The sequence below is a fragment of the Rana temporaria genome, chromosome 9 (assembly GCF_905171775.1).
Source record: "Rana temporaria chromosome 9, aRanTem1.1, whole genome shotgun sequence".
Taxonomy (NCBI): domain Eukaryota; kingdom Metazoa; phylum Chordata; class Amphibia; order Anura; family Ranidae; genus Rana; species Rana temporaria.
In genome coordinates this window covers 146,788,440-146,816,107 of record NC_053497.1, presented here as the reverse complement: position 1 = coordinate 146,816,107, position 27,668 = coordinate 146,788,440, and the positions used below count along the sequence as shown (strand labels likewise).

Genomic DNA, 27,668 nt, shown 5'->3' with positions numbered 1-27,668 from the left:
AGTATTTCTCCCTTGTGGTAAAGTGGGATTTCCTCTAGCTTTTTTTTTTTGTCAGGACATAAAATAATTTATTTGCAGAAAAATAAAGTACAGAAAACTTGCATCTCAGCATCCCTGTAGATGTACAATATCTCACCAAGGATGGAAGGTTATCTACAGCACTTGCTGGCATGCTTACAGTTTTACACTTTGAACTTATAACATGGCCAGGGTATGCTATGGTTGACTCCACCCTCATTTGCTGGGGACAATCCCTGGAAAACAAATATACCTGGAAATGTCTCCAGAGGGCAAACAGTTAAGATGGCACAAAGCAAAGTAGGGTGGTTCAACAAGCTAAAAATGTAAATTAAACATGGCAGCGGCTCTTCTAGCAGAACAATGGATAACCTCTGTGAACTGTAAAACAATAAATAGACGGGGTGCCACCATCTAAGTGTAGATTTTATTGAACCACAGAAAAAGGATTAAAATGCTCGATCAACTTCTTTGGTCGACCATGGCGAGGCATGTTTGAATGGAACCTGTCCTGTTAAACCGCTGTATGGTCTTGGCCACTGTGCTGCTTCTTATAGCCTAGGCCATCTTTATGTAGAGCAACAATTCTTTTTTTCAGATCCTTAGGCCCCTTTCACACTGGGGCGGGAGCCGTGGTGGCAGTGTAGCGCCGCTAAAAATAGCAGCGCTATACCGTCGGATTTTCCGCCGGATTGGGCCGAAAGCGGGGCGGTATTAACCCCCACTAACGGCCCATAAAGGGTTAATACCGCCCGCAATGCGCCTCTGCAGAGGCGCATTGCGGGCGGTATTGCCGCGGTTTCCCATTGTTTTAAATGGGAAGGAGCAGTGAAGGAGCGGTATACACGCCGCTCCTCTCACCGCTCCAAAGATGCTGCTGACAGGAGATTTTTTTCTCTCCTGCCAGCACATCGCCTCAGTGTGAAAGCCATCCGGCTTACACATTGAGGTTGCTGGGCAGGAGTTTTTCAGGCGGTATAGCAGCGCTATTTTTAGCGCTGTACCGCCTGAAAAACTCCTCAGTGTGAAAGGGGTCTTAGCGAGTTTATTGTCATGAGGTGCCAAGTTAAACTTCCAGTAACCAAGAGAGTGAGAGCGATAACACCAAATTTAACACACCTGCTCCCCATTTACACCTGAGACCTTATAACACTAACGAGTCACATGACACTGGAGAGGGAAATGGCTAATTGGGCCCAATTGTGACATTTTCACTTAAGGGTGTACTCACTTTTGTTGCCAGCAGTTTAGACATTAAGGGCTGTGTGTTGTTATTTTGTGGGGACAGCAAATTTACACTGTTATACAAGCTGTACACTCACTACTTTATATTGTAGAAACGTGTCATTTCTTCAGTGTTGTCACATGAAAAGATATAATAAAATATTTACAAAAATATAAGGGGTGTACTCACTATTGTGAGATATTATATGTTTCAAAATGTTTTTTTTTTTTGTAGGATTATATATATTGTGGGTTTTTTTTCAGCAAAAGCATAATTTTCCTTTGACATTAAAAATTGTGAAAATCCATTGCTGAATAAAATATCAACTGCAGCTCCGTAATCCAGTATATTCTTCCAGAAGGGTAGAGCACCAATTGGCCATGTGCCACTAATGTTAATTGAAAACATGTGTAGGGTTAGAGCCGTCCAGCCCTTTTTCCATACAGCCCTGTGTCTGCAAATTGTGAGATCACATTTCACTCTCATGCGAAAATGTTTTTTCTTTTCTAAGTACAGTACAAAATATGGAGCTTAAAGCGGGGGTTCACCCTATCGACGAAAAAAAAAATTTTTTTTTTTCTTTTACCTTAAAATCAGGCATTGTAGCGCGAGCTACAGTATGCCTGTCCCAAATTTTTTACCCCCGTACTCACCTTGTAGTCGTACATCGAAGATACCGGGGAATGGGCGTGCCTATGGAGACGGAGGATGATTGACGGCCGGCTCTGGCGCGTCACGCTTCTCCGGAAATAGCCAAAATAGGCTTGGTCTTCACGACGCGTGCGCATAGCCTGTGCGCAGGCGCCGTGAAGAGCCGAGACCTACTCCGGCTGTCTTCGGGGAGAGTGACGTGCCAGGGCCGGCCGTCAATCATCCTCCCTCTCCATAGGCACGCCCATTCCCCGCGGGAGCCGAAATCTACGATGTCCGATTACAAGGTGAGTCCGGGGTTAAAAAAATCGGGACAGGCATACTGTAGCTCGCGCTACAATGCCTGTCTCGATGGTAAAATGTGTCGGGGGGGGTGAACTACCGCTTTAAAGGTGTGGTAAAGGCAGAAGGTTTTTTCTTAGTGTATTCTTTGCATTAAGATAATAAACCTGTGTAGCAGCCTCCCCAGCAACCCCTAATTACTTATTTTAGCCCCATCTCTCTCCAGCGATGTCCACGAGTGTTAGCCGTCCGGGATTCTCCTCTATATTGGCTGATACACATCAGCGGAGCCATTGGCTCCCACGGCTGTCAATCAGTCAGTTAACCAATCAGGGGACGGGTGGGGGCTCTGTGTCTGGATAGACACATAGAGCTGTAAATCGGCTCGGGTGCCCCCATTGCAAACTGCTTACTGTGGGGGCACTCGACAGGAGGGAGGGGCCAGGAGCAGCAAAGAGGGACCCGAGAAGGGGAGGATCCAGGCTGCTCTGTGCAAAACCAACTGTATAGAGGAGGTAAGTATAACATGTTTGTAGTCTCCTTTAAAAATAAATAAAATAACAATCACTTTAGAGACCTTGTCACCACCCAAAGAACTGAAGGCAGAAGCACAGAAAATTCAAATATTTTTAATGTTTACTTTCAGCGCTTTTACCCATGCTTGCTTGGGCAGGGCAGCCCATTTGTTTGCCTGAGCAAACGCAGCCCGCAAAAGCGTATATATTTGAAAGGAGTGTTACTCCCAGAAAGCGGACGAGGCATATATACCTTGTTTCAGCACCAGTATGAGCACCCAGTGTGATAATTGGGTGATGAAGTGCTTCCGTGGAAGTAATATTAACAACTTCTAAATGTCAGAAGGACTCAGAGATTTTCCAAGTTTCTTTGTGTGATAAGACCAATCTTTTTCTCATTAAGAAAAGGGAACAGTGTGCTTTTGAAGCTGAGCTCCAAAATAAACAAATATTGTCTAAATACAAGAGGTATGTGTATTTTTCCCAGATTTGTGCATCAATCCAGTGCTTAACATTGCCTCTGTGCAAAAGTTTATTGTAATAAAGACTGAGCACTGCTTCTGTGGCTTCTTGTGCAGGGTGACTGGTCTTGTATCCGCCCCTCCTGTAGTTTTCTGCTGGCAGCCTGTAGTGGGTAAAGCATGCTGTGTACCTCCCACAGTTCTGCTCTCTGCACAGGCTATGTGTAGCATACTGATGATGTCACCACTAATTTAACAAGGTGACATCTGTGTTTGCAAAGTCATTTAATGCACAGATAGTGTATTTATATGCTTTGCGGCTATTGTAAAATATATATTACAATATTTTTTTTGACTGGAGTTCAGCTTTAAAAAGAAACAGGCAAAAAGTCAGGCAGTTTTTGGAATCTGAAACTCCAACTGCTTTGATTTGTTTGAATTTCTTTAGAAAAAGTGCAAAAAAAGAGGAACTGCTGACTGATTTCTTTAGAAAAACTGCAAGTAGGAAAAGGCAGGACCAGTTTACAGAAAATGGATCACCGTGGCCATGATTCACTTATCACTGCACATGTTTGACATGCTGCATATATGGATTTGGCCTAAAATCCTGGTTGACATTTTCCCCTTCACCTTGCTAGTTACCGTTACTTTAAAAAGGAACTGCAGTCTGCTCACATAATTTGTAATAAAAACATCTTTGCCATTTTGAAGCTTCTCTCCAACCACTTTGCATATTACTTTATATATACTGTGATTCTCTACTTGCCAAATATGCTGCAGAAATCTCCCTCCACTGAGTCTGGCTGTAATCCTTTTAACTGTGGGCAGCTGAAGCTGCTGCCTGTTCACTTCCTGGATTTACAGACACAGAGAGGCAGACCTTCATCTCTGCAGCTCTCATTGGCCCTTGTATGACTCACCCCCCTCCCTTCCTGTAAATCTCTCACAAGAGTGAGAGAGAGCTGTGCATGATGTCGTAAGCCTAGGCTTTTTACCAGACAAGAAACAAAAGTGAGCTGTATGAGGTACTGGCAGAAAAAAAAAATGTTTTACTATCAAAAGTTAAAACGACAAGGACAGAAGATTTAATAGATGGAAAGATGAAAAAATTACTGGAGTTCCGCTTTAAACAAGCAGGGCAAAAGTCTAGCACGGGGTGCCCAACCAGTGGTCCGGGGAGCCCTCTGATGTGGCCCGCGACCTCCTTCTCTGGGATGGAATGGAATAGAATACTGTTATTAAAGGCCAGTTTATTACTAAAATCACAGTGTATATATGGGCATATCTGTTCTGCAGTGGTTACTGGGCTGCTTTCAAACTGATCCGCAGGTGCAAAGCAGTTTACCTGCACTGAGCCATAGACTTCTGTTATTACCTGCAAGTTTGGTGAGCTTTCTGGAAGTGCACCAAACCTGCAGAATATAATAGAATTTTATTGCAAAGTGTAGGAAAGCCAAAGGTACACTGCGTTGTACCCGTGGTGCGGGTAAACCACAGCGCATCAGTGTGAAAGCAGACTTGGTCCGACCAATTGGACCCTCCATTCAGCTCCAAGTAGTGGCAGACATAAACCGACTTGTGTTCTACCTCCAATACAATCCACTAAAAAGTATCAGAGCCGCAGATCCGACACGACCATGCCATCCACCCGCTCCTCTCATTGTGGCCCTCGCTCTTCAAAAGGTTGTGGACCCCTGGTCTAGCAGGTGGTGATTCAGTTGAATCTAGGCACCCCAATATGTATAGATGTGACCACCTTTTTTTTTTTTTTTTTTGTAAATAGTGCAAAGGGGTAGACAAAGAAGGTTGAACTGGATGAAATTGTGTCTTTTTTCAACCAGACTTACTATGTAACATGCCCTTTATAGGCCAACACAATCCACAATGTGTACTTTTGTTTTTCTTAGCTGTTGGTAAGTCAAATCTCAGAGGGATTTCTGCTGTGAAATACAGCCCCAATGCCAAAATAGTTGGGACACTGTGTAAAATCTACATAAAAACAGAATGCAATGATTTTCAAATATTATCTGATAGATTGGTATATAGATAGGTCTGTTATAAGTTGCTGACTGAACTATATTTAGTGTCACTACTGACCCCTCAGCCTGCTCAGGGGTGAAAGGATACTTACATTTACCTGTTTAGCTTTCTCCCTTTTCTTTTGAGTACGACAATAACATACGGTAACTTCTATGTAATTGTGGTCAAATGTGTTGTATCCAGGGCAGGGTTCTCGATTGTCAATTACCTCCATTCAGGACCATTGTTATTAACAACCTATTCTCAAATGCTGACTGTGATGAACAGCTGCATATGTTCCTGTATTCTACTCAAAACCTTATTAAAACATATTGAAACAGAAAATATTAAATGTTTAAACTGATAAAATGTGCCATTTTAAGAAAAAAAGAAAAAATAAGTTTGTTTTGAAATTGGGGTTCTATATCTACCAGTGCTCTCGGCTGCACATTAAAAAGTCGAGAGATAATGTCCAACTCCCCTGATGGATTCTGTCTGATGTTCAAAAAATTAGCTGCTGGAGAGAAGCATATTGTTTGTGGCCTTGTGGCAGAGAAAGAAGATACAACTCCACTAGAGTCTCCAAGAAAGCAGTGTATGATAATTCCCTTTTGGATGGTGTAGGCCTTTAATACCAAAAAATGCAAATTTTTACTATTGCCAATATAAGTAAATGAATTGCAAGCTTTTGTTTATCTATTTTGCATTCCCGGACATTGCCATACATGCACTGTGCCTTATTTCTAATGTTATGCATCGTTTGCCCTCTACAGGAGAAAGAGAAAAAGTACATGCTGCCCCTGGATAATCTAAAACTGAGAGATATTGAAAAGGGATTTATGTCCAGCAAACACATTTTTGCCCTGTTCAATACTGAACAAAGGTGAGTGTTTTTTGTCTAGATGTAATAATAATTAATAACAAACTTTATTATATATAGCATCTTTAAAGGTAGCTTCTCAAAGCGCTTTACAATGAAAACACAAGAAATACACAGATAACATTAAAGTGGAGGTTCACCCAAAAACTTAATTTTTAACATTAGATTGAGGCTCATTTTGTCAAGGGGAATCGGGTGGTTTTTTTTTTAAATCGAAGCAGTACTTACCGTTTTATGTTTCAATGTTTTTTATTAGAAAGGATAAAATGGTATAGACATTCAAGAAACATATCTGGTCATTGTACAGTCATAACAGCATATGGAATTCCAATACCGAGGGATCCGATGCCCTAAGCTCCCAGTTGGAATACCAGGAGAACATCAAAGGATAAACAAAAAAAACAAAAAAAAAAAAACAAATACAAAATCCAATAGAGAATGCATAGATTATCTATGAACAAATATTTCCCTCAGCTTCGAATCATTGACCGACAACGATCGTACAATGTGGATAAGCCGGGAAAGAGGATATCAAAGCCTAGGAAACCCTACATGGGCTTAATCCGGTCATACCAATAAAGATATAACAAGGTAGCCGAGACAGAGAAGTCAAGAAGAGAGAATGGGATAGAAAGGAAAGAAAGAGGGTAAAAGGGGAAAGAAAAGGGAGAGGGGGGGGGAGCCACGGATCGGCATTTCCAAACCACAGAACTGAAACTTATAACTAAGTCCCACACACACTGGCATCATTAGTGAGGTATCGAATCCAGGGATCCCACACCTGATGAAAGAAGTACTTACCGTTTTAGAGATAGATCTTCTCTGCCGCTTCCGGGTATGGGCTGCGGGACTGGGCGTTCCTATTTGATTGACAGGCTTCCGACGGTCGCATACATTGCTTCACGATTTTCCGAAAGTGGACGAACGTCGGTGCGCAGGCGCCGTATAGAGCCACACCGACGTTCGGCTTCTTTCGGCTACTCGTGACGCGATGTATGCGACCGTCGGAAGCCTGTCAATCAAATAGGAACGCCCAGTCCCGAAGACCATACCCGGAAGCGGCGGAGAAGATCTATCTCTAAAACGGTAAGTACTGCTTTGATTATAAAAAAAACACCCGATTCCCCTTGACAAAATGAGCCTCAATCTAATGTTAAAAATTATTTTTCGGGTGAACTCCCGCTTTAAGGGCAAAAATGAACAATTAAGTGAAAGCTTGTGTAAAAACAATTTTAGATTTGATTTGAATGAGTTTAGGGAAGATGACTGATTTTCTTTGAAAGTGAATTTCAAAGTTTTGGAGAATAGCAGGAGAAGGCTCTGTCTCCCATCGAGTATAGGTGAGTGGAGGTGACACAGAGAAGACCAGAATTTAATGAGAAGAGGTACAAGGGTAAGGTAAGTTGATGAAAGTTCAGAGAGATAATGGGGTGGCAAGCCATGAAGAGCCTAATATGTGAGCAAGAGGATCTTAAAGTCTATGCGAAACCTGACAGGAAACCAGTGCAGGGACTCCAGGATAGGGGCAATATGATAATTTGCACCAGACTGAGTCAGGATTCTGGCTGCAGAATTTTAAACATATTGAAGTTGATTAATAGTGGATTTACACCAGTGAGTAGAGCATTGCAGTAATCAAGTCATGAGAACACAAATGTATGGATCAGCTTTTCAGCTGATGGTGGCAAAGTATGCAGCGGAGCAATGTTTCTCAAGTGGAAAAAAGATGTTCTAACAACATTTTGTACATGTGGATCAAAGGTTAAATTAGCATCAAATATCACCCCTAGATTTTAGACTAAAGTTCACGTACAGTGCCATCTATAGGTAAGCTATTAGGACTGGCTTTACATAATTAATGGGGGGGGGGGGGGGTGCCAATAAGCATGACTTCAATCTTGTCACAGAAGGAAATTGTGGGCTATCCAAGTTTTTATATCACAAATACAGTTAGAAGAGAAGCAGCCAAAGTAGACTTCGGTTTAGTGTGGATGTATATCTGAGTTTCATCAGCTTAGAAGTGATAAGGCGGACAAGATGGGAGAACTAGAGATACTGTTGTACAAGGAGGATTTAGATTTTGTTTACATTTCAGAGACTTGGTTAAACAGCTCTGATTGGCTGGCAACCATTCAAGAGTATTCCCTTTATCACAGGGATAGAGAGGGTAAAAAAGGGGGAGGGGTATGTCTGTACATCAAGAATAATGTACAAGTGAATGTGAGAGATGACATCATTAAGGGAGCTAGGGAGGAGGTGGAATCCTTATGTGTAGAGCTCCAAATGAATGAAGGGGAAAATAATACTGGGAGTATGCTATAGGCCCCCTAACCTGAGGGAGGAGGGGGAGGCGCACCTCCTATCACAACTTCTATTAGCAGAAAGGATGGCAAATGTCATCATAGTGGGGGATTTTAACCACTTAAGCCCCGGACCAAAATGCTGCCTAAAGACCCAAGGGGTTTTTACAGTTCGGGACTGCGTCGCTTTAACAGACAATTGCGTGGTCGTGCGACGTGGCTCCCAAACAAAATTGGCGTCTTTTTTTCCCCACAAATAGAGCTATTTGATCACCTCTGCGGTTTTTATTTTTTGCGCTATAAACAAAAATAGAGCGAAAAATTTTGAAAAAAATTCAATATTTTTTACTTTTTGCTATAATAAATATCCCCCAAAAACATATATAACATTTTTTTTCCTCAGTTTAGGCCGATACGTATTCTTCTACCTATTTTTGGTAAAAAAAATCGCAATAATCGTTTATCGGTTGGTTTGCGCAAAATTTATAGTGTTTACAAAATAGGGGATAGTTTTTTTTTTTTTTTTTTTTTACTACTAATGGCCTGCGATCAGCGATTTTTTTCGTGACTGCGACATTATGGCGGACACTTCGGACAATTTTGACACATTTTTGGGACAATTGTCATTTTCACAGCAAAAAATGCATTTAAATTGCATTCTTTATTGTGAAAATGACAGTTGCAGTTTGGGAGTTAAACACAGGGGGCGCTGTAACATTTAGGGATCACTGTGTATGTGTTTACTAGTGTAGGGGGGTGTGGCTGTAGGAATGACGTCATTGATCGTGTCTTCCCTATAAAGGGAATGACGCGATCGATGCGCCGACACAGTGAAGCACGGGGAAGCCGTGTTTACACACGGCTCTCCCCGTTCTTCAGCTCCGGGGAGCGATCGCGACGGAGCGGCTATAAACGAATAGCCGCGCCGTCGTCCCGGATCGCTCCTGAAGCCACGGGGACCGCCGCATGTACCGGGGGGGGGGTCCCGATCGGACCCCCGACCCACGTCAAGCAGAGGACGTATATATACGTTGATGTGCCTGCGCCATTCTGCTGACGTATATGTACATGAGGCGGTCCTTAAGTGGTTAATTATCCAGATATAGACTGGGCGGAATCGTGCATTCGTATAAGGCTTGGCAGTTCCTTAATGTCTTGCAGGACAATTTCATGGGTCAGATGGTAGATACAGCAACTAGAACATGGGTGCTCAACCTGTGGCTCTCCAGCTGTTCCAAAACTACAATTCCCATAATGCCTCAGCCTTTGGGAGACATGCTTGTACCTGTCAGCGGCTTGCAATGCCTCATGGGAATTGTAGTTCCGCAACAGCTGGAGAGCCACAGGTTGAGCACCCATGAACTAGAAAAAAAACGTTACTAGACCTACTAGTTACCAACAATACAGACCTAATCACGGATGTGGAAATAATAAGGGGTAATTTAGGAAACTGCGATCACAGGTCAATTAGCTTCAGTATAAATTACACAAATAGGAAACATAAGGGGAATACAAAGACATTGAATTTCAAAAGAGCAAACGTTCCTAAACTATGAATCTTGTGAGAAGATATAAATTGGGATAAAATCTTAGGAAGAAAGAACATGGAGGTGAGATGGGTTTTCTTTAAGAGCATATTAAATAAGCCAGTGCATCCCATTGAGAAATACATTTAAAAGAGCGAACAAAAGTCCTGAATGGCTTAACTCCAATGTAAAAATGCATATAAAAGCAAAGGAGAAGGCCTTCAAAAAATACAAGGCTGAGGGATCATTATCAGTATTCAGACTTTACAAAGAATGCAACAAGAAATGTAAGGGTGCAATTGGGGCGGCTATGATAGAACAGCAAAGACACATAGCGGAGGAAAACAAAACAAAATCCCATGAAATTCTTTAAGTATATAAACAGTATAAAAGGGAGGACAGAGTGAATCACATTAGTCACTTGAATTTTCCAATCAATCTTTTAGCGCCTGAAGGATGGGGTCAACGCTTCAATCTCTGTATTTGTTGACAATACTAAGCTAAGCAGGGCAATAACTTCTCCGCAAGATGTGGAAGCCTTGCAAGAAGATCTGAACAAATTAATGGGGTGGGCAACTACATGGCAAATTAGGTTTAATGTGGAAAAATTTAAAATAATGCATTTGGGTGGAAAAAATATGAATGCAATCTACTCACTGGGGGGGAGAACCTCTGGGGGAATCAAGGATGGAAAAGTTAATGATGGGCTCAGCAAGGTGCTGCTAACAAAGCAAACAGAATATTGGCTTGCATTAAAAAGAGGATTAACTCCAGAGATAAAATTATAATTTGCCCACTCTACAAGACTCTGGTCCGGCCACACCTGGAGTAAGCTGTCCAGTTCTGGGCACCAGTCCTCAGAAAGGATGTACTGGAAATGGAGCGAGTACAGAGAAGCAACAAAGCTAATAAAGGATCTGGAGGATATTAGTTACGAAGAAAGGTTACAAGCACTTATTCTCTCTGGAGAAGAGATGTTTGAGAGGGGATATGATTTCAATTTACAAATACCATACTGGTGACCCCACAATAGGGATAAAACTTTTCCGTGGAAGGGAGTTTAATAGGATACGTGGCCACTCATTAAGATTAAAAGAAAAGAGGTTTACCTTAGACTGTGTAGAGGGTTTATTACTATAAGAGTGGCAAGGATGTGGAATTCACTTCCACAGGCGGTGGTTTCAGCAGGGAGCATCAAGAGTTTCAAAAAACTATTAGATAAGCACCTGAACGATCACAATATACAGAGATTTCAGACTGGTGCCATTGCCTACTTCAGGGAGGAACAAAAGTGATCAGCATACTGACCTGACTGATTTATTGCTTGTTCAAACTTTGGCTGGCCAGAAGTCATGCATGGGGCCCATACACATGGAAATGTCGAATGAGGTAACTATCCAGCTTTATGGTGGCAGAAGCAGATTCTGCAGGCATTACATTGTTTGGACAGGTTTGAGAATCTTGTCCGATTGCTATTCCCCTGGATTTATCTAGGGTTGTCGGAGGGGTTCTACTCTTTCCCTCCATACCCATGTAAGAAATTCAAAATCTCTAATTCTCAACCCTCTTATTCAGCATAAATGTGAATGCCACTCAAAACTATTTTTGTTTATACCTACTGCTGGATTGAGAGAAATCTCCAAATTGTTAGATTCAATTATCTTCTAATATTTATGGCAAGCTTTAGATGGTTTGTGTTGGCCCTTTTTTCATGTCTTGTTCAGCGTGCTAGAGCTTTGTAGAGTTTTTGGGTAGCATAAAGCCTCTAGTCCTAGGTCTACATATTTCCTGTTAGCCATACCTCACTGTTAATCAGCTGTGCACAGGTAGATGTGAGCTGCTGCCTGATGCTCAGGGCTCTCTCTGCTGTGGGTGCCTGCTGCTGGGTGAAACGATTAAGTGCTGAAAGAATACTAAAACCTGCATGTGCTGCCTAATTTTGGTGAACCTATTAAGGACCACTCTGTTAGTTCTGAACTGCCCTGAGTTTATTTATTTTTTATTTTTTTATCAATAACAGTTTTATTCAGAAAATTTTCAATACACACATACATGCAGGACCATTCTCGAAAGCAACATCTAGAGGAGTGGTCATTAAAGCGGAGGTTCACCCATAGAGAACACATTTTCCCCTTAGGATTCCTGCTCGTTTTGTCTAGGGGAATCGGCTAGTTGTTTTAAAATATGACCTGTACTTACCGTTTACGAGATGCATCTTCTCCGCGTCTTCCGGGTATGGGCTGCGGGACTGGGCGTTCCTTCTTGATTGACAGTCTTCCGAGAGGCTTCCGACGGTCGCATCCATCGCGTCACGATTTTCCGAAAGAAGCCGAACGTCGGTGCGCAGGCGCAGTATAGAGCCGCACCGACGTTCGGCTTCTTTCGGCTACTAGTGACGCGATGGATGCGACCGTCGGAAGCCTCTCGGAAGACTGTCAATCAAGAAGGAACGCCCGCTCCCGAAGACCCATACCCGGAAGCGACGGAGAAGATGCATCTCGAAAACGGTAAGTACGGCTCATATTTTAAAACAAATAGCCGATTCCCCTAGACAAAACGAGCAGGAATCTAAGGGGAAAAGAGAAAAAAAAAACGAATTGGGTGAACTCCCGCTTTAACATATTTGACAATGTTTGACCAGTTATGTGTCCTCTCGTGAGGTAGCGAACAGTTCGTACCGAGTATCAGCTACAGAAGCCGGTTAAGTGCAAAGTACGAGTTAAACATTTCAGTGCAACATTGTACTAGTGAACAATCTTGTATCACCAGTGGGCTCCCTGAGTTTAGTTTAGTGGCTCAGATAAGCCGTTTTTTCTTTTTTTTAGGATGTGTAAATCTCTACTTGCTGTACAAAGCCTGTAAACTGTTTAATTATTACCTTGATGAATAAAAGAGCAGAACAAATCTTCTTATACTGTTAGTGGGTGTCCTGTCTCATGCATGGTTTACCATGTCAAATCGTTTTTTGTCTTGGACAAAATAGGAAGGCTTAAGACCTCTGTCAGTTTTTTTATTGTTGGTTGTGCTTCTGTTTTGTCTTTATTCGTTCTGCTGACCACTGTCAGCGGGCCAGAGAGAGAAGGGAAATACAAAAACTTTACAATTTAACAAGAAAAAGGGTTGAGGGGAAAATCTTTCAAAGGAAACACTTGTTCTAGTGACAACTGTCTATGAATAAATATCCCCATACTTTGAAAAAATTCCTTCTTACTTCCTGTTGCCTTTCCAGGAAGTAAAGGTAAATCTCCCCAGTAAGGTATCAAGACAAAAAACTGAGAGAGGTTTTTTTTTACCTTTCTCCCACCCTATCCAATATGTCAATAGATGAGAATCAGTATTACTACTTCTAGAGGATGATCTTTGTGGTCTATGCTGTTTCCAGGAATGTTTACAAGGATTACCGTCAGTTGGAGCTGGCCTGCGAGACTCAGGAAGAAGTGGACAGTTGGAAGGCATCTTTCTTACGTGCTGGTGTCTATCCTGAGAGAGCTGTGGTATGTACCAGACTAAATAACAGGGCCACCTGGTTGGTGACATATTTAATTCCATGCTGCTTTAGTTGAAGTCCTAAGGACTTTGCTTTAAAGCAACTTTGTCTCAATACAAAACATACAAAGCAAAGCTTTCCTTTATTGAAGACTGTAAATAGCCAGTAATATTTATTGGCGTATAACACGCACCGGAGCGTATAAAAAAGCACCCTAATTTTAAGAGGGGAGTTTCAGGAAAAAACTTTCCACAGCCCCATGAACATTACACAGACCCTCTGTACATTACACCCCCCCCCCCCCCCTGCACAGTACACAGACCCCCGGTCTCCTGGGACAGCACTGCCAGCATAGTCTACAAATTAAAAAAAAAACTGCTCCTCCTGTGTCAGTGTCATTGCAAACTGAAGCCTCTAAATACCTCATTAGTGCCATTCTTTCTTTGACCTGGTCACATGACTGCTTCCTACTGATGTTTTATGGATGGTCACGTGACCGCTCTACTCTTCCAATCTAAAGTTACACTTGGAGAAGGAGCAAGAGTAGAAGAGCGGCTGGAAAGGACGGAACTAATGAGGTATTTAGAGGCATAATTTTACAATGACACTGACACATGAGGAGCAGTGTATGAGAAGGGTCTTGCATGATTTGTTCCTAACTTTAGACTATGCTGGCAACGCTGTTCCAGGGCCAGGAGAGGCAGTGTGGCCTGACACACCCCCCCCCCCCCCCCCCCCCCCAATGTGTGACACCCAGGGCGGACCACCCCATTCCCACCCCCCGTTGGTAAAAATGACACTTATACACTGATATATACGGTACTTACCTTTTCCATTCTTGCCCTGCTGAACTTGATGCTGTAAAATCATCCCCCTAAGTATGCTGGGAAACCCATACCTCCGACAGTGTCACTCTCCTCTGTCCCCTGCAGGTCACAGTGGTTCCTTCCTCTACCCTCCTCCAAATAAAGGATACAATAAAGATATGAAGGTCAGAAGGAGAAACCACTGAGAGCTGCAGGAATCCTGGAGATTTACACGTCTGGAAAAGCCAGTTTTCCAGTGAACATTGGGAGATCATTTTGCAGCATCAGGCAGAGGTATATATTTCCATTTTTTTTTTTTTTTTTTTTTTTTTACGGGAAAAGATTTGTTGCATATATTTGTATAGTGACAGGGTCACTTTAATTAATTTCCATCACTGGGGCCTATGGAACTAATAACATTCTTTTTTCAAAGAACATATTTTTAATTTACTGGGCCTACCCTGGTCTAGAACATTGTGACATTGTGTGTATTTACCTCTGCGGCCTATATGCAGAAGCCTACTGTACTGAACAGTTAATCCAGCCCTGTTAAAGGAGTTGTAAAGGAAAACAAAAATTTGTCTAAAATTTATGTCTGCAAGGTAGACAGACAGAATAGTGTTATGATTCTGTTAAAAAACGAGTAAATACCTATTAAATTCATTCATCTATAGCTCCATACCTCCAGCGTTCTAGTTTCTGTTCTCTCATTCACTTCCTGGTTTGCGGCGCTCGTTCATGTAAGAACTACATTTCCCAGTATGCATTGCGGCACGTCCAGTAATTCACACCTCCTTGAAGTCTCTAACACGTAGAGAGCGTCCTGCCGCACAGATGTAGTTCCCAGGAGGGGATGAGCACGTCACTGACCACCGCAGTAAAGCCCCCCTTCACGGTGGTGAGTAACAATCAGACAAGCAGGAAGTGAACAGAACAGAGAAGAAATAGAGCAACTTCTGAGCAAAAATGAACAATGAGGAAGTGAAAAGAGGAATGTCTGCAGGTAAAGGATGCTTATTATGAAAAAACTTTTTTTCCTTTACAACCCCTTTTAATTAAATTATAGTACTGAATATCAGACAATCCAAGAAGACATGGCACAATATGTTATTTGTCTGTGTCCCTGAATGGTTGGTTACTGGTCCATTTTGTTACTGGTCATTTGTTTATGCACTTATGCTTTTGCCTCAACGCTTGCTGCTTATTTATTGACCTCTTGGAGTTACAAGAACCGTATTCTTATCCAAATACCAATTATTTATATCTTTTTTTGTAATTAAGAACCCACACAAATCATTAATATTCTCACTACCAAAATATACAACTGGAAAATTATGTTTTCGCTTTTCCAATTTTTTTTTTTTTTTTTGCACAAAGCCGTTTTATCTACTGCATGCTAAATAATTGATTGCTATTTTTAGACTGACCACTAACAAAAAAAATTGCACTGGTTTTTGCTAAAATACTAATTGATTTTAAACGACAATAAGTATGAGGTTATGTGAGGTGTCTCTTGACAACAGAGCAAGGAGCCATTCAAGTTGGAGATCAAGAAACTTTTTATGATAAAGAGCACACATTAATGAGGAGTAAAGGGTTGCACTATAGCTACATGACTTTAATCTGTCATTTGAAAAATACTCTCCAAACTCGGTTCCAACCTTATATTCCTCTAAAGAGAACCTAACTTAAAAACCACCCCAAAAAACAGTAATATTAGAACTACTCCACTGTGAAACAGATCATATGGAGACAGCTAAAACGTCCCTCTATGCTGCATAAATTAAAAGTAAATAGCAAGTCTATTTTTAAACAATAATGCCTCACACAATATATGACCAAAGGTTTGCGGACACCTGACCATCACACCTACTATGTTCCCACATGTATGTGGATACCCCTTGAAATTACTGAATTAAGGTGTTTCCAGTTAAGGGCACTGCTATTGCTACAGCATGCAAATACATTTTAGACAATTGTACCTTCCACAATTGTGGTAAAGCCAGGTACACACTACAGTACAACCGCTGGGTTGCACAAATAAAAACTGACAGCTCCAGTCGGAGCCACTGTACTAACCATGCAAGGTTAGTTCAGCGACCTCCCCTGCTGAGCTGTTGTGTTCTGACAGGAGGACATTCCCCCGCCAGTACACTCCTATCAGTGCTCCCTGCCATTGGCTGAAAACGTTGATCGGGAGTCCATCGGCTGCTGATTTTCCAGCATGGGCCAAATGTCGGCCATTTTTTTTGCAATGGCTGTTGTCTCCTGACATTTAGCCCCTGTGTACGGGGCATAACAGTTTGGGGAAGGGCCTTTTTTGTTGCAGTATGACTATGCCCCTGTGCACAAAGTGAGTTCCATGAAGACAAAGTTTGATGCATTTGGTGTGGAGGAGGTGGAGTGGCCTGCACAAAGACCTGACCACAACCCTACTGAATGCCAATGGATAGACTGGCATGCCAATTCCCTTGTTTAACATTAGTACCTGACCTAAAAATGCTCTTTTGCCTGAACATATTCCCACAGACACATCCTGAACCCATGCAGAAAACCTTCCCAGAAGAGTGGAAGCTGTTTAAAACCAGGAAGGGGCAGCAACTCCATATTCATGCTTATGGTTTGGGAATGTCCAACACACTCATAAGTGCGATGGCCAGGTGTCTATATAGTGTACATAAGCTGCAAAGGGCAGAGATGATCAGTTCCATATTATTATTAAGCAAACTCATATAAGTGTGATGGTCTGATGTCCACAAACTTTTGACAATATAGTGTATTTAGATATTAAAGGTTAGAAGAAAAAGCAGACCATTTCTCTTATGCCATCATACATTGGGTAGTAATGAAATTGGCCTGGGACTATAAGAGAATATATAATACATGCTGGTCATGATTGCTAATGAGATGATGACTGCATTTGCTCCCAGATTGCCATCTCATAGTTACCTTCCTTGAGATGCCATTTTGCAGTAGCCTAATATTTTAAGCCATTGGCCATTTCTCGCTAGTCTTCACACTTTTTCTCACATTTCCTGTGTCATCATTTTATAAAAACAAGAGTCAGGGATTTCTCCCTAACCACTAATTTTGGTGTTTTTCTATTTTGTCCCCTTTTTGTGTGTTTTATTTTATTGTGTTGTGGCTCAATCTGGCCTCAAAGGACAAGGATAAAGTAAGTGGTGCAGTCGGCTCCAGAGGAGTTCTGATACTCCTTCCTGCTTCTTTAACAACCTCACTTTCCTTTCTTCTTCTCCCATGAGTGGCCCCGGATGGATGTTTTAAGGGGTGGCTACTGTCTTCCCTCATCATTTTTTTTTATATCCTCAGTTTAGTCTGTCTCCGAGTCTGGTCAGAACTTTTAATTTGGGGTCTCTCCCCCTTTTCCCTCCTGGTTCTGACTCTCTCCCAAACTCTCTCCATTAACATTCTTTTTATTTTGCATGCCTGACATGAAATAGTGAAGTGAAACAGCACAGGTAGGACCTGGGAGATCAATCTTCCCCATTGTCCCTCTTTTGGATTCATATTTCCTTCTAGGGTTCATGTTTCAGTCTTAAAGAGGACATGTGCCCAGACAATGGACAGTAAAGCATTAACATATTCTTAAAAATCAGCAAAAGACCTTTAAGGTTGGGTTCACATATGCTGCGGCCGCGGTTTACAGCATGGGGTCCAGTGCGTCCCTGTTCACCGATTCAGGTGCGAATCAGGTTCGAATTTTTGCCTGAATTCGCACCTGAATTGTAGCTAAAGACGCACAGGGCTCTTTTTAAATGTGGACTGTGGCCGCCCCAGAGCTCCATTGAGAGCTGGCCACACTCTCCTGTCATGCAAATTGGATGCAGGGAAACCCAGCCTAAAACAAGCGTTCATTGAATTCTGTGGGGTTGATTTACTAAAACTGGAGGGTGCAAATTTGTTGAAGCTCTGCATAGAATCCAATGAAAAAATTTCAGAACTGATCTAACTAAGCTTCATGCTCCCACCCCCTCCTAACTCCTATACTATCTACCCTGTAGAAAGAAGACAATTTATACTTGCCTATTCTGAGAGAGCTCTGGTCTGGTCATGTGATCGACTCCCAGCAGGGGACAAAGGAGGGTAGGCCAGCAATGAATGCCCCATAGTAAGCCTATAGATGACATCACCACCCAGACATTCCGGACATTGTCCCCGCTCTTTCCTCTTCCCCAAAGCTGACCACTGAGTATATCACGTGACCATACCAGAGCGCTCTGAGAACTGGCAAGTATAAGTATAATCTTCCTTCTAGGAGTTAGGAAGGGATGGGAGCAGGTTTAAGTTTAGATCGATCCTGGAATTACACTTTAAAGTGTAAGTTCGCCCTTTCCATCGCACCTGGTTCCGCAGTACCTGAAGCTGGCGATCTCCCCTTCTGACAGATAGTATCGCCACTTTACAGGTTCGGGGATTTGAAATTCCATTGACTTTCTCTCCTCTTCGCCTGCGGTGACAGCTTGGGCTATGTGGGTTCTGATTGGTCGGCGCTGCTCATGTGACGGCATCGACCAATTAGAATGCTCCCCCTTACGAGGTAGGTTTAGGAGATTAAGCCAAGGGGATTTCTAAGCCCCGGACCAGTAAGGCGACTATACTAAGTGTCTCCTAGCAGGTGAACTCTGGACTCCAGGTCAGCAGGGGGGATGAGGAGAGGGTGCAGTGTAAGTTCACCTCACAGATTTTTCTGTAAAGGTGAACCTACCCTTTAAGTCACTCTCATTGGGACAGGAAGTAACAGGAAGTAAATCTCCCCATTAGGGACAAAGCAGTTAAACCTTGACAAAGATTCCAGTGCTTCCCCCATCTTTATCCAAACTGATTTTGGCTAATTTTCCACTTTAAACTAAATGTCCACTCAAGATCTTACTTATTACAAGCAGATGAAACTTACAGGGTACGAAAGTCTTCCAAACTGCCAAGACTTTAAAAGATAATCACCCAACAATGTGGAAGATTCCTTCTGGCTCACTGGTTGCCTGGCTGTTTCAGTTCAGTGTCAGTAACAGACTATGCCATGGACGCCGTCATGTAGGACTCTGCCAAACTCCATCTTAAGCATTGTATATCTTCTTTTTTGTTTCTCTTGGCTTTGCAGTCTAGTGAGTCGGAGGAGAATGGATCTGACAGCTTTATGCATTCAATGGACCCTCAGTTGGAAAGGCAGGTGGAAACTATCCGTAATCTTGTGGATTCCTACATGGCTATAGTCAATAAGACCATTCGGGACTTGATGCCTAAAACCATAATGCATCTTATGATCAACAATGTAAGTATACATATAGTGTCTTTGGGGTATGTAAAATATATAAAGGAATCCATTCAGTTAATCTCTGCAATACATACACATTTTCCCTTGTTTTGTTTTCTTTAAAGATGAAGTATAGCCAATGTTTTTGTTTTTTAGTTATACTTCTCCAGTGGATCACAGGAGTGCAGTTTATTCTGCACCCCTATGACCCATTTTCAGCCAACAGTGGGCTGAATCCGGCTGTCCAGCTAATGTCACAGAGCCAGTCCAGGCCTGGATCGGCACCTGGCTTAGCCTCTCAGTGATCAAGAGCCTGAGCCAGCCCCCGCCCCCTCCACAACCCAGCACTCCAGTGAGCACTAGGGAAAGAGCAGAGAGCTGCTGACTGGCTCTCTGCTCAGAGCGGAGGGGGAGAACTGAGCAATCAGTGGTGTTTGATCCCTCAGTTCTTACTACAGAGTCAGCAGGGGACAGAAATACACTTAGTTGGGTATAAATGCTGTTGTTTTTTTAGAAAGTCATACTTCTCTTTTAAAAAAAGCTACAAGTACAGATAAATACTTTCTAATCCTGCCACAAATTCAGTGGTCTCCTAACTTCCAGTAGTACATTGGCAACTTTACCCCTGCTGCCCTGAAATACCAAGCAGCATTGTTAGGCCTGTCTGAGTTTTTCTCTTACAGACTACAGAAGACCGTCCAGTCTCCATCTCTATAACATAGGGGGAGGTGTTCTAAAAAGTCCAGAAAGCAGGGCAGACAACAATGCTTTGGAGTTAGGTGCAGCAGGGGAAAGCATTGTCAGGTCATTACAGAAAGTTCACTGGATTTCTGGCAGATCAATTGGAATTTTTCTGTACTATGTTTTCAAAGATATAGAACAGGGATATGCAATTAGCGGACCTCCAGATGTTGCAAAACTACAAATCCCATCATGCCTTTGCCTCTGGGTGTCATGCTCGTGGCTGTCAGAGCCTTGCTATGCCTCATGGGATTTGTAGTTCTGCAACAGCTGGAGGTCCGCTAATTGCATATCCCCGATATAGAACATGGGGAATTGTACAGTGAGGGAAAAAAGTATTTGATCCACTGCTGATTTTGTATGTTTGCCCACTGACAAAATAATTATCAGTCTATAATTTTAATGGTTGGTTTATTTTAACAGTGAGAGAGAGAATAACAAAAAAAAATCCAGAAAAAAAGCATTTAAAAAAAGTTCTAAATTGATTTGCATTTTAATGAGTGAAATAAGTATTTGGCCCCTTCGCAAAACATTACTTAGTACTTTGGGGCAAAACCCTTTTTGGCAATCAGAGGCCAGATGTTTCTTGTAGATGGTCACCAGGTTTGCACACATCTCAGGAGGGATTTTGTCCCACTCCTCTTTAAAGATCCTCTCCAAGTCATTAAGGTTTCGAGGCTAATGGTAACTGGAAACTTCAGCTCCCTTCACAAATTTTCTCTGGGATTAAGGTCTGGAGTCCAGGACCTTAACGTACTTTTTCTTGAGCCATTCCTTTGTTGCCTTTGCCATGCGTTTTGGGTAATTTCCATGGTGGAATACCCATCCATGACCCATTTTCAATGCCCTGGCTGAGGGAAGGAGGTTCTCACACAACATTTGACGGTACATTGCCCCGTCCATCATCCCTTTGATGCAGTGAAGTTGTCCTGTCCCCTTAGAAGAAAAACACCCCTAAGCATAATGTTTCCACCTCCATGTTTGATGGTGGGGGATTGTGTTTTTGGGGTCATAGGCAGCATTCCTCCTCCAAACACAGCAAGTTGAGTTGATGCCAAAAAGCTAGATTTTGGTCTCATCTGACCACAACACTTTCACCCAGTTCTCCTCTAAATTCATTCAGATGTTTATTGGCAAACTTCAGACGGGCCTGTACATGTGCTTTCCTGAGCAGGGGGACCTTGTGGGCACTGCAGGATTTCAGTCCTTTATGCGTAGTGTGTTACTAATTGTTTTCTTGGTGACTATGGTCCCAGCTGCCTTGAGATCATTGACAAGATTCTCCCATGTAGTTCTGGGCAGATTCCTCACCGTTCTCATTAGGGTTGTCCTGATACCACTTTTTTAGGACTGAGTACAAGTACCGATACTTTTTTTCAAGTACTCGCCGATACCGAATACCGATACTTTTTTTTAAATGTGTCCCCAAATGCAGCCATGTCCCCCCACAGATGCATCCATGTCCCCCCCATATGCAGCCATGTCCCCCCCATATGCAGCCATGTCCCCCCCATATGCAGCCATGTCCCCCCCCCATATGCAGCCATGTCCCCCCCCCATATCCAGCCATGTCCCCCCCCCCATATCCAGCCATGTCCCCCCCCATATCCAGCCATGTCCCCCCCCCATATCCAGCCATGTTCCCCCCCCCCATATCCAGCCATGTCCCCCATATGCAGCCATGTCTCCCCCCCATATACAGCCATGTCCCCCTTACCTGCATCCCGCTGCCGCCGACTGGTTAATACACGCGGGGAACATTACAGCTTTCATTTGAATAGCTGTAATGATTCGCGCCGCGTATAGACACTCCCCCTTGCTCGGGATTGGACAGTTCACCCGAGCAAGGGGGAGTGTCTATACGCAGCGCGGCGTGAATCATTACAGCTATTCAAATGAAAGCTGTAATGTTCCCCGCCCCTATTACCCAGTCGGCGGTAGCGGGGATGCGGCGTAACGGCGGCGGGATACGGCGGCGGCGGCGGGGGGTGCAAGTATTCTTTTTCGGTATCGGGGGTATTTGCGGGAGTGCAAGTACTCCCGCAAATACTCGGAATCGGTACCGATACTAGTATCGGTATCGTGACAACCCTAGTTCTCATGATCATTGAAACTCCATGAGGTGAGATCTTGTATGGAGCCCCAGACCGAGGGAGATTGACAGTTATTTTGTGTGTCTTCCATTTGTGGAATAAGCACACCAACTGTTGTCACCCTCTCACCAAGCTGCTTGGCGATGGTTTTGTAGCCCATTCTAGCCTTGTGTAGGTCTGCAATCTTGTCCCTGACGTCCTTGGTCTTGGTCATGGTGAAGGGATTGGAATCTGATTGATTGCTTCAGTGGACAGGCGTCTTTTATACAGGTAACAAGCTGAGAGTAGGAGCACTTACTTTAAGAGAGTGCTTCTAATCTCAGCTTGTTACCTATATAGAAGACACCTGGGAGCCAGAAATATTCTGATTGATAGGGGATCAAATACTTATTTCACTCAATAAAATGAAAATAAACTTTTTTTAAATGTGTTTTTCTTGATGTTTTTGTTATTCTGTTTCTTATGGTTTTTGTTTTTAAATAGTTTACGTTTTTACAAATAAAAATCTTACAAAACAATTTGCAAGTCATTCATAAAAATACAAAACATTCTCAAAATACACATAAATACATAAAAAATACATATAGGTACATGAATGGATCTATCCTCTAACATATACTTAAATACAAAAATAAATCTATACTGCAGCATATACTCTTAATTCTCCTGGGCCATCTAGATAACAAACAAGAGAAAAGAGAAGGAGAGAAACATGAGAGAAGGAGAGAAACATGGGAGCAGGCCCCTGTTTCTTACTTTTAAAATAAACCTAACATTAAAATTATAGCCTGATAATTTTTTTGTCAGTGGGCAAACGTACAAAATCATCAGGAGAGCAAATACTTTTTGCCCTCACTGTATATGCATTGCAAAATATACAAAATGTGTTTTATTTTTAAAAACCATAAAGCTTGCCTGTACATCAGCAATACGTTTGATGTTGTTCAGTAAGATAGTAGCAGTGGTAAATGTTGTTCTTTGGGAAGTGGTAATAATGGTAACTTCAACTGTAATCCTGTATACTTCCATACAGTTTAGTTGCTACCATTGCAGTTCTAGAGGGTTTAACGGGTTTGGTTTGGCAAGCTCAGCTGTCACTTAGCACTGCAGAACATCATTGTCACACTCAAGGTAGGACTGCAAACCTTTGGCCTGTGGAATATTTCAACCAAGTAGCCCTTTCTGCAGATTGAAGAAGGTAAATCATGCAAAGTGTGCCATGGTGCCACAGTGATCAGTCAGCATGGTGAAAGGTGGGTGTTCCTAAAAGACTGCGATTCTTAGACTGGAGAAGGTAGATTTTGTGAAAGTGTGCATTCTAAAAAGTGGTGAAGAATGCGTCAAATTTATGTGCCTGTCTTGTATTTGAATTTGGTTCATGTTGCGCCACTTTTAGATTGCACTTTTGCAAAATCTGTCGCTGTAGGATCCAAAAGTGATGCAAATGTTTCATGAAGTTAGCGCAATATATTAACAAGAGGGAATAATGCCAGAAGAGTGGCGCAGCAGCTTTAATAAATTTCCCCCATAGGGTTTTCTGAGACACCTTTCACATCTTATAGCTTCCTTTGTGGCTCCTGGTATTCATTCATGTGGCATCTCAGAGACACCAAAGGAAGTTTGTGCTGAAAGTTTCCTCTCTGCGAAACACACTGACAAATTATCACAGGCCTGAACAAGAAGCAGGGAGCTATAAAATACCCATGATTTCTGAATAGGCAAGTACACAGTACTTAGGGTCAGCAGCACTACATATTATAGCGGTAAGTGGGAAAATAACTCCCAGTCCTGATTATTATTATACAGGATTTATATAGCGCCAACAGTTTGCGCAGCGCTTTACATCAGGGAAGACAGTACAGTCACAATACAATTCAATACAGGAGGGATCAGAGGGCCCTGCTCGTTAGAGCTTACAATCACTCTCCCATAGGCTAGTCTTCCTTTTGTTTTCCTTCACGAAGTAGGCAAAGTCTAATTCTCTAGAAGGCATGACTTGACTCCACTCTTGCAAGCTACCCACAACTTTAATACATTGAGAAAATGAAGGAAGCACAGATCTCCCTTACCCCTCTTTTTGTCCAAGATCTTTTCACCTCCAAAGAAGTATGCACAAAAGTAAATGGCAATCTCTTCCAATTTCTTCATTTTGGGTAGGCAACAGCTACCGTATGTAACATCTGCTGAGGCCTACCCAAATTCTCTACAAGTAGAAACAAGAAAGTGGCACTATTCATTATTTATTTTCATTTATGTTGTTGTTTTTAGACAAAGGATTTTATCCATTCTGAGCTTCTAGCCAATTTGTACTCATGTGGTGATCAGAATACTTTGATGGAGGAATCACCAGAACAGGCACAGCACAGGGATGAGATGCTGCGCATGTATCATGCTCTGAAAGAAGCCTTAAGTATTATTGGAGATATCAACGTAACAACAACCAGCACCCCTATGCCTCCGCCTGTGGATGATTCTTGGCTACAGGTGCAGAACGTAGCAACAGGACGGAGGTAAGCAGACAGAAAATAACCTGGAAAGTCAAGAACTAACGGCAAGTGTCACAACACATATTACCTAAAGGGCTTCAAATTAAAATTGACCACCATCACCATTTACTGTGGAATCTTTGCGGGCTAGCAACAACATTTGGTAAATAAATTTCACTATAGTAGGTACTGCATATTCAACTATTGGGTCTCTTGTGCAGATCCCTGTATCATGGCATGCCTGGCCTAGCGTCTAACTATAATGGTTGGTATCTGTCAGAGTGCATTTTCCCAGAGACACTATTGTCAGTTTTGTGACAGCTAATCGATGGATCAAATGCATTTAAGGGACAACTATCAAGATAAAATTTACCAATAAACTTACATAACATCAGGTTCTTTATCCTTCCTGTTCCTGTAAAATGTAAATTATCTGCTCTTTTATTTGTTATAAATTGTTGATAGAGGAGAGGTTTACTGTTGGAGGAAGTTGCGCTGTGTGCAGTGGCTGGAATGTGGTTTGAAACCCACCAAGGATGGGTGGAATTTACTTCCTGCTACAGCTCAACTTTATTTTTTGGAACATTCTTTTTTTCTTACACGACAACTTGCAGAAATTAAAATTAGATACCAGTAAACATGTTTCCCCTTTTTTCAAAGGGGGAAACAAAAGGGGAGGCCCATAAACCCTTGAATGCTGGGTGGAGGGAAGGCCCATTGCAAGGGTAGATGTTGTGGGGCAGATCCACGTACAGCGGCGCATATTACCGCCGGGCGTAGCGTATCTAAGATACACTATGCCGCCGTAACTTCAAATGGATGTAATGGGGGCGTGTTTTATGTAAATACGTCGTGACCCGACGTAAACAACGTTTTTTTAGAGAGGCGCATGCGCCGTCCGTGGGGGTATCCCAGTGCGCATGCTCGAAATAAAACCGGAACAAGCCAATGTTTAAGACGGTGACGTCATTCTACGCAAATCCCTATTCGCGAACGACTTAAAAAATTTAAAATGCGAGGCGGGAACGACGGCCATACTTAACATTGAGTACGCCTCATATTAGCAGGGGTAACTATAGACGAGAAAACTGCCATTTTTTTGGTCGTGAAAACCGGTCGTGTGTATGCTGCATAGCAGTTTTCTCGACGAGAAAATTGCCCGCAAAAAAATTAGAACCTGCTCTATTTTTTCTCTTCGTTTTTCCTGTCGTTCTTTTTCTCGTCGCGAAAACCGCTCGTGTGTATGCTTTTCCCAGGGGAAAAAAAAAACGTGCATGCTCAGAATCAAGTATGAGACGGGAGCGCTCGTTCTGGTAAAACTAGCGTTCGTAATGGAGATAGCACATGCGTCATGCTGTAACGGACTGAAAAGCACGAGGCTGAAAACCGCGAATCGTCTCTCACCAAACTTTTATTAACACGAGGATCAGCAAAAGCAGCCCAAAGGGTGGCGCCATTTGAATGGAACGTCCCCTTTATAGTGCCATCATACGTGTTGTACGTCACTGCGCTTTGCTCCAGCGTTTTTTTCATGAACATGTGTATGCAAGGCAGGCTTGAGAGGAATCACGTCGAGAAAAACTTTGTTTTTTTGCATGACAGGAAAAAACGGTTGTGTGTATGCGGCATAAGTCCGGTCAAAATCTCACTAAGCTTAAACCTGTTCCCACCCAAATGTTAAGCCCCTATACTGACTACCATGTAAAGGAAAGATATTTATACATACCTAGTCTCAGGGTGCTTTTGGCCAGTTACATAATTGGCTTCCAGCACCAGCTTTAGGAGAGAGGAGGAACAGCTAACCAAGGATGCCCCATAGTAAGTCTATGGGGGACATTACAGCCCAGGCTCTGCAGCCATTGCTGCTGCTCCCCCCTCTCATCTGAAGCTGGCTGCTGGGGAGATCACATGACCGGACCACCCTGAGAATTGGGCTTAGTTAGGTTTTGACCGGATTTCCACTTTAAGCTTTAGGTTTCGTCTAGAGTTCTTACTTAAACTGTAGACACCATCCAGTCTTCTCTTTGCTACCCATCCCTACAGTGTCCCACCAAATTTAAGAAAAACCTGTACTGAGGAAGTAAAAAACCTTGTGAAAAGGCCAGTTGCCTGGCTGTCATGTTGCATCAATAGTTTATATACCCAGAACAAGTATGCAGATCAGGCGTTTTGATTCCACTTCCCTGATCTCTGTGCATGTCTGATCATTGGCTCAGAAAACATTAATGTTATTGAATCATGGCAGCCAGGCAACCAGCATTTTTTAGAAATGGGTCAACAATGATAGTCTCAATATCTTCCTCAGTAAAAAGTATGTATTTAACCATTACTAAGCTTATCCCATCTACTACCACTTAAACTGATATTGCTTGTTCTACTTTAGGTCTCCCACGTGTAGTCCTACCCCACAGAGGAGAGCACCTGCTGTTCCCCCAGCCAGACCTGGCTCTCGAGGACCAGCTCCAGGACCACCACCACCTGGCACCACACTTGGTAGTGCACCACCAGTCCCCTCAAGGCCTGGGGCTTCCCCTGATCCATTCGGTCCTCCCCCTCAGATTCCTTCAAGACCTAACCGTGCCCCTCCTGGTGTCCCTAGGTAAGTCTGTCTAAAATGTGATGGATGGGATGAACCCAAGTACTAAGACCTTCATTTTTATCACACTTAGAAAAAATGGTTTGTTCAGATCCAGATTTTAGGACCCATGACTAGGTGTTAAAGAAGAGTTTAGGGCTCAATAGTCTTCTGGCATTTAAATTGTAATTAAACTGAAAATACAGTAGTACATAAAATTACTATTTTCTGGGCCTGGTCATGGATACATCACTAATTTATCAATAATATGTCACTAAATCTAAAACATGTGTTGGTTTATATAAAAGTTTTATTAACTAACCAATTGAAG

At 42.6% G+C, this 27,668-nt stretch overlaps 1 protein-coding gene across 17 annotated transcripts in view; it reads left to right on the top strand.

Annotated features, from left to right (window-relative positions):
• The window catches only part of DNM1 (dynamin 1), a 226,670-nt gene that overhangs the window by 167,867 nt on the left and 31,135 nt on the right, over positions 1-27,668 (top strand). For 16 of the 17 annotated variants that reach the window (XM_040324788.1, XM_040324782.1, XM_040324796.1 and 13 more), the window contains 6 exons: positions 5,945-6,054; positions 13,260-13,371; positions 17,334-17,345; positions 19,290-19,460; positions 24,545-24,786; positions 27,146-27,361. In XM_040324788.1, the coding sequence (XP_040180722.1) occupies positions 5,945-6,054; positions 13,260-13,371; positions 17,334-17,345; positions 19,290-19,460; positions 24,545-24,786; positions 27,146-27,361 (863 nt within the window). The remainder of the gene's footprint in view (positions 1-5,944; positions 6,055-13,259; positions 13,372-17,333; positions 17,346-19,289; positions 19,461-24,544; positions 24,787-27,145; positions 27,362-27,668) is intronic. The other variant, XM_040324786.1, reaches the window with a different exon arrangement.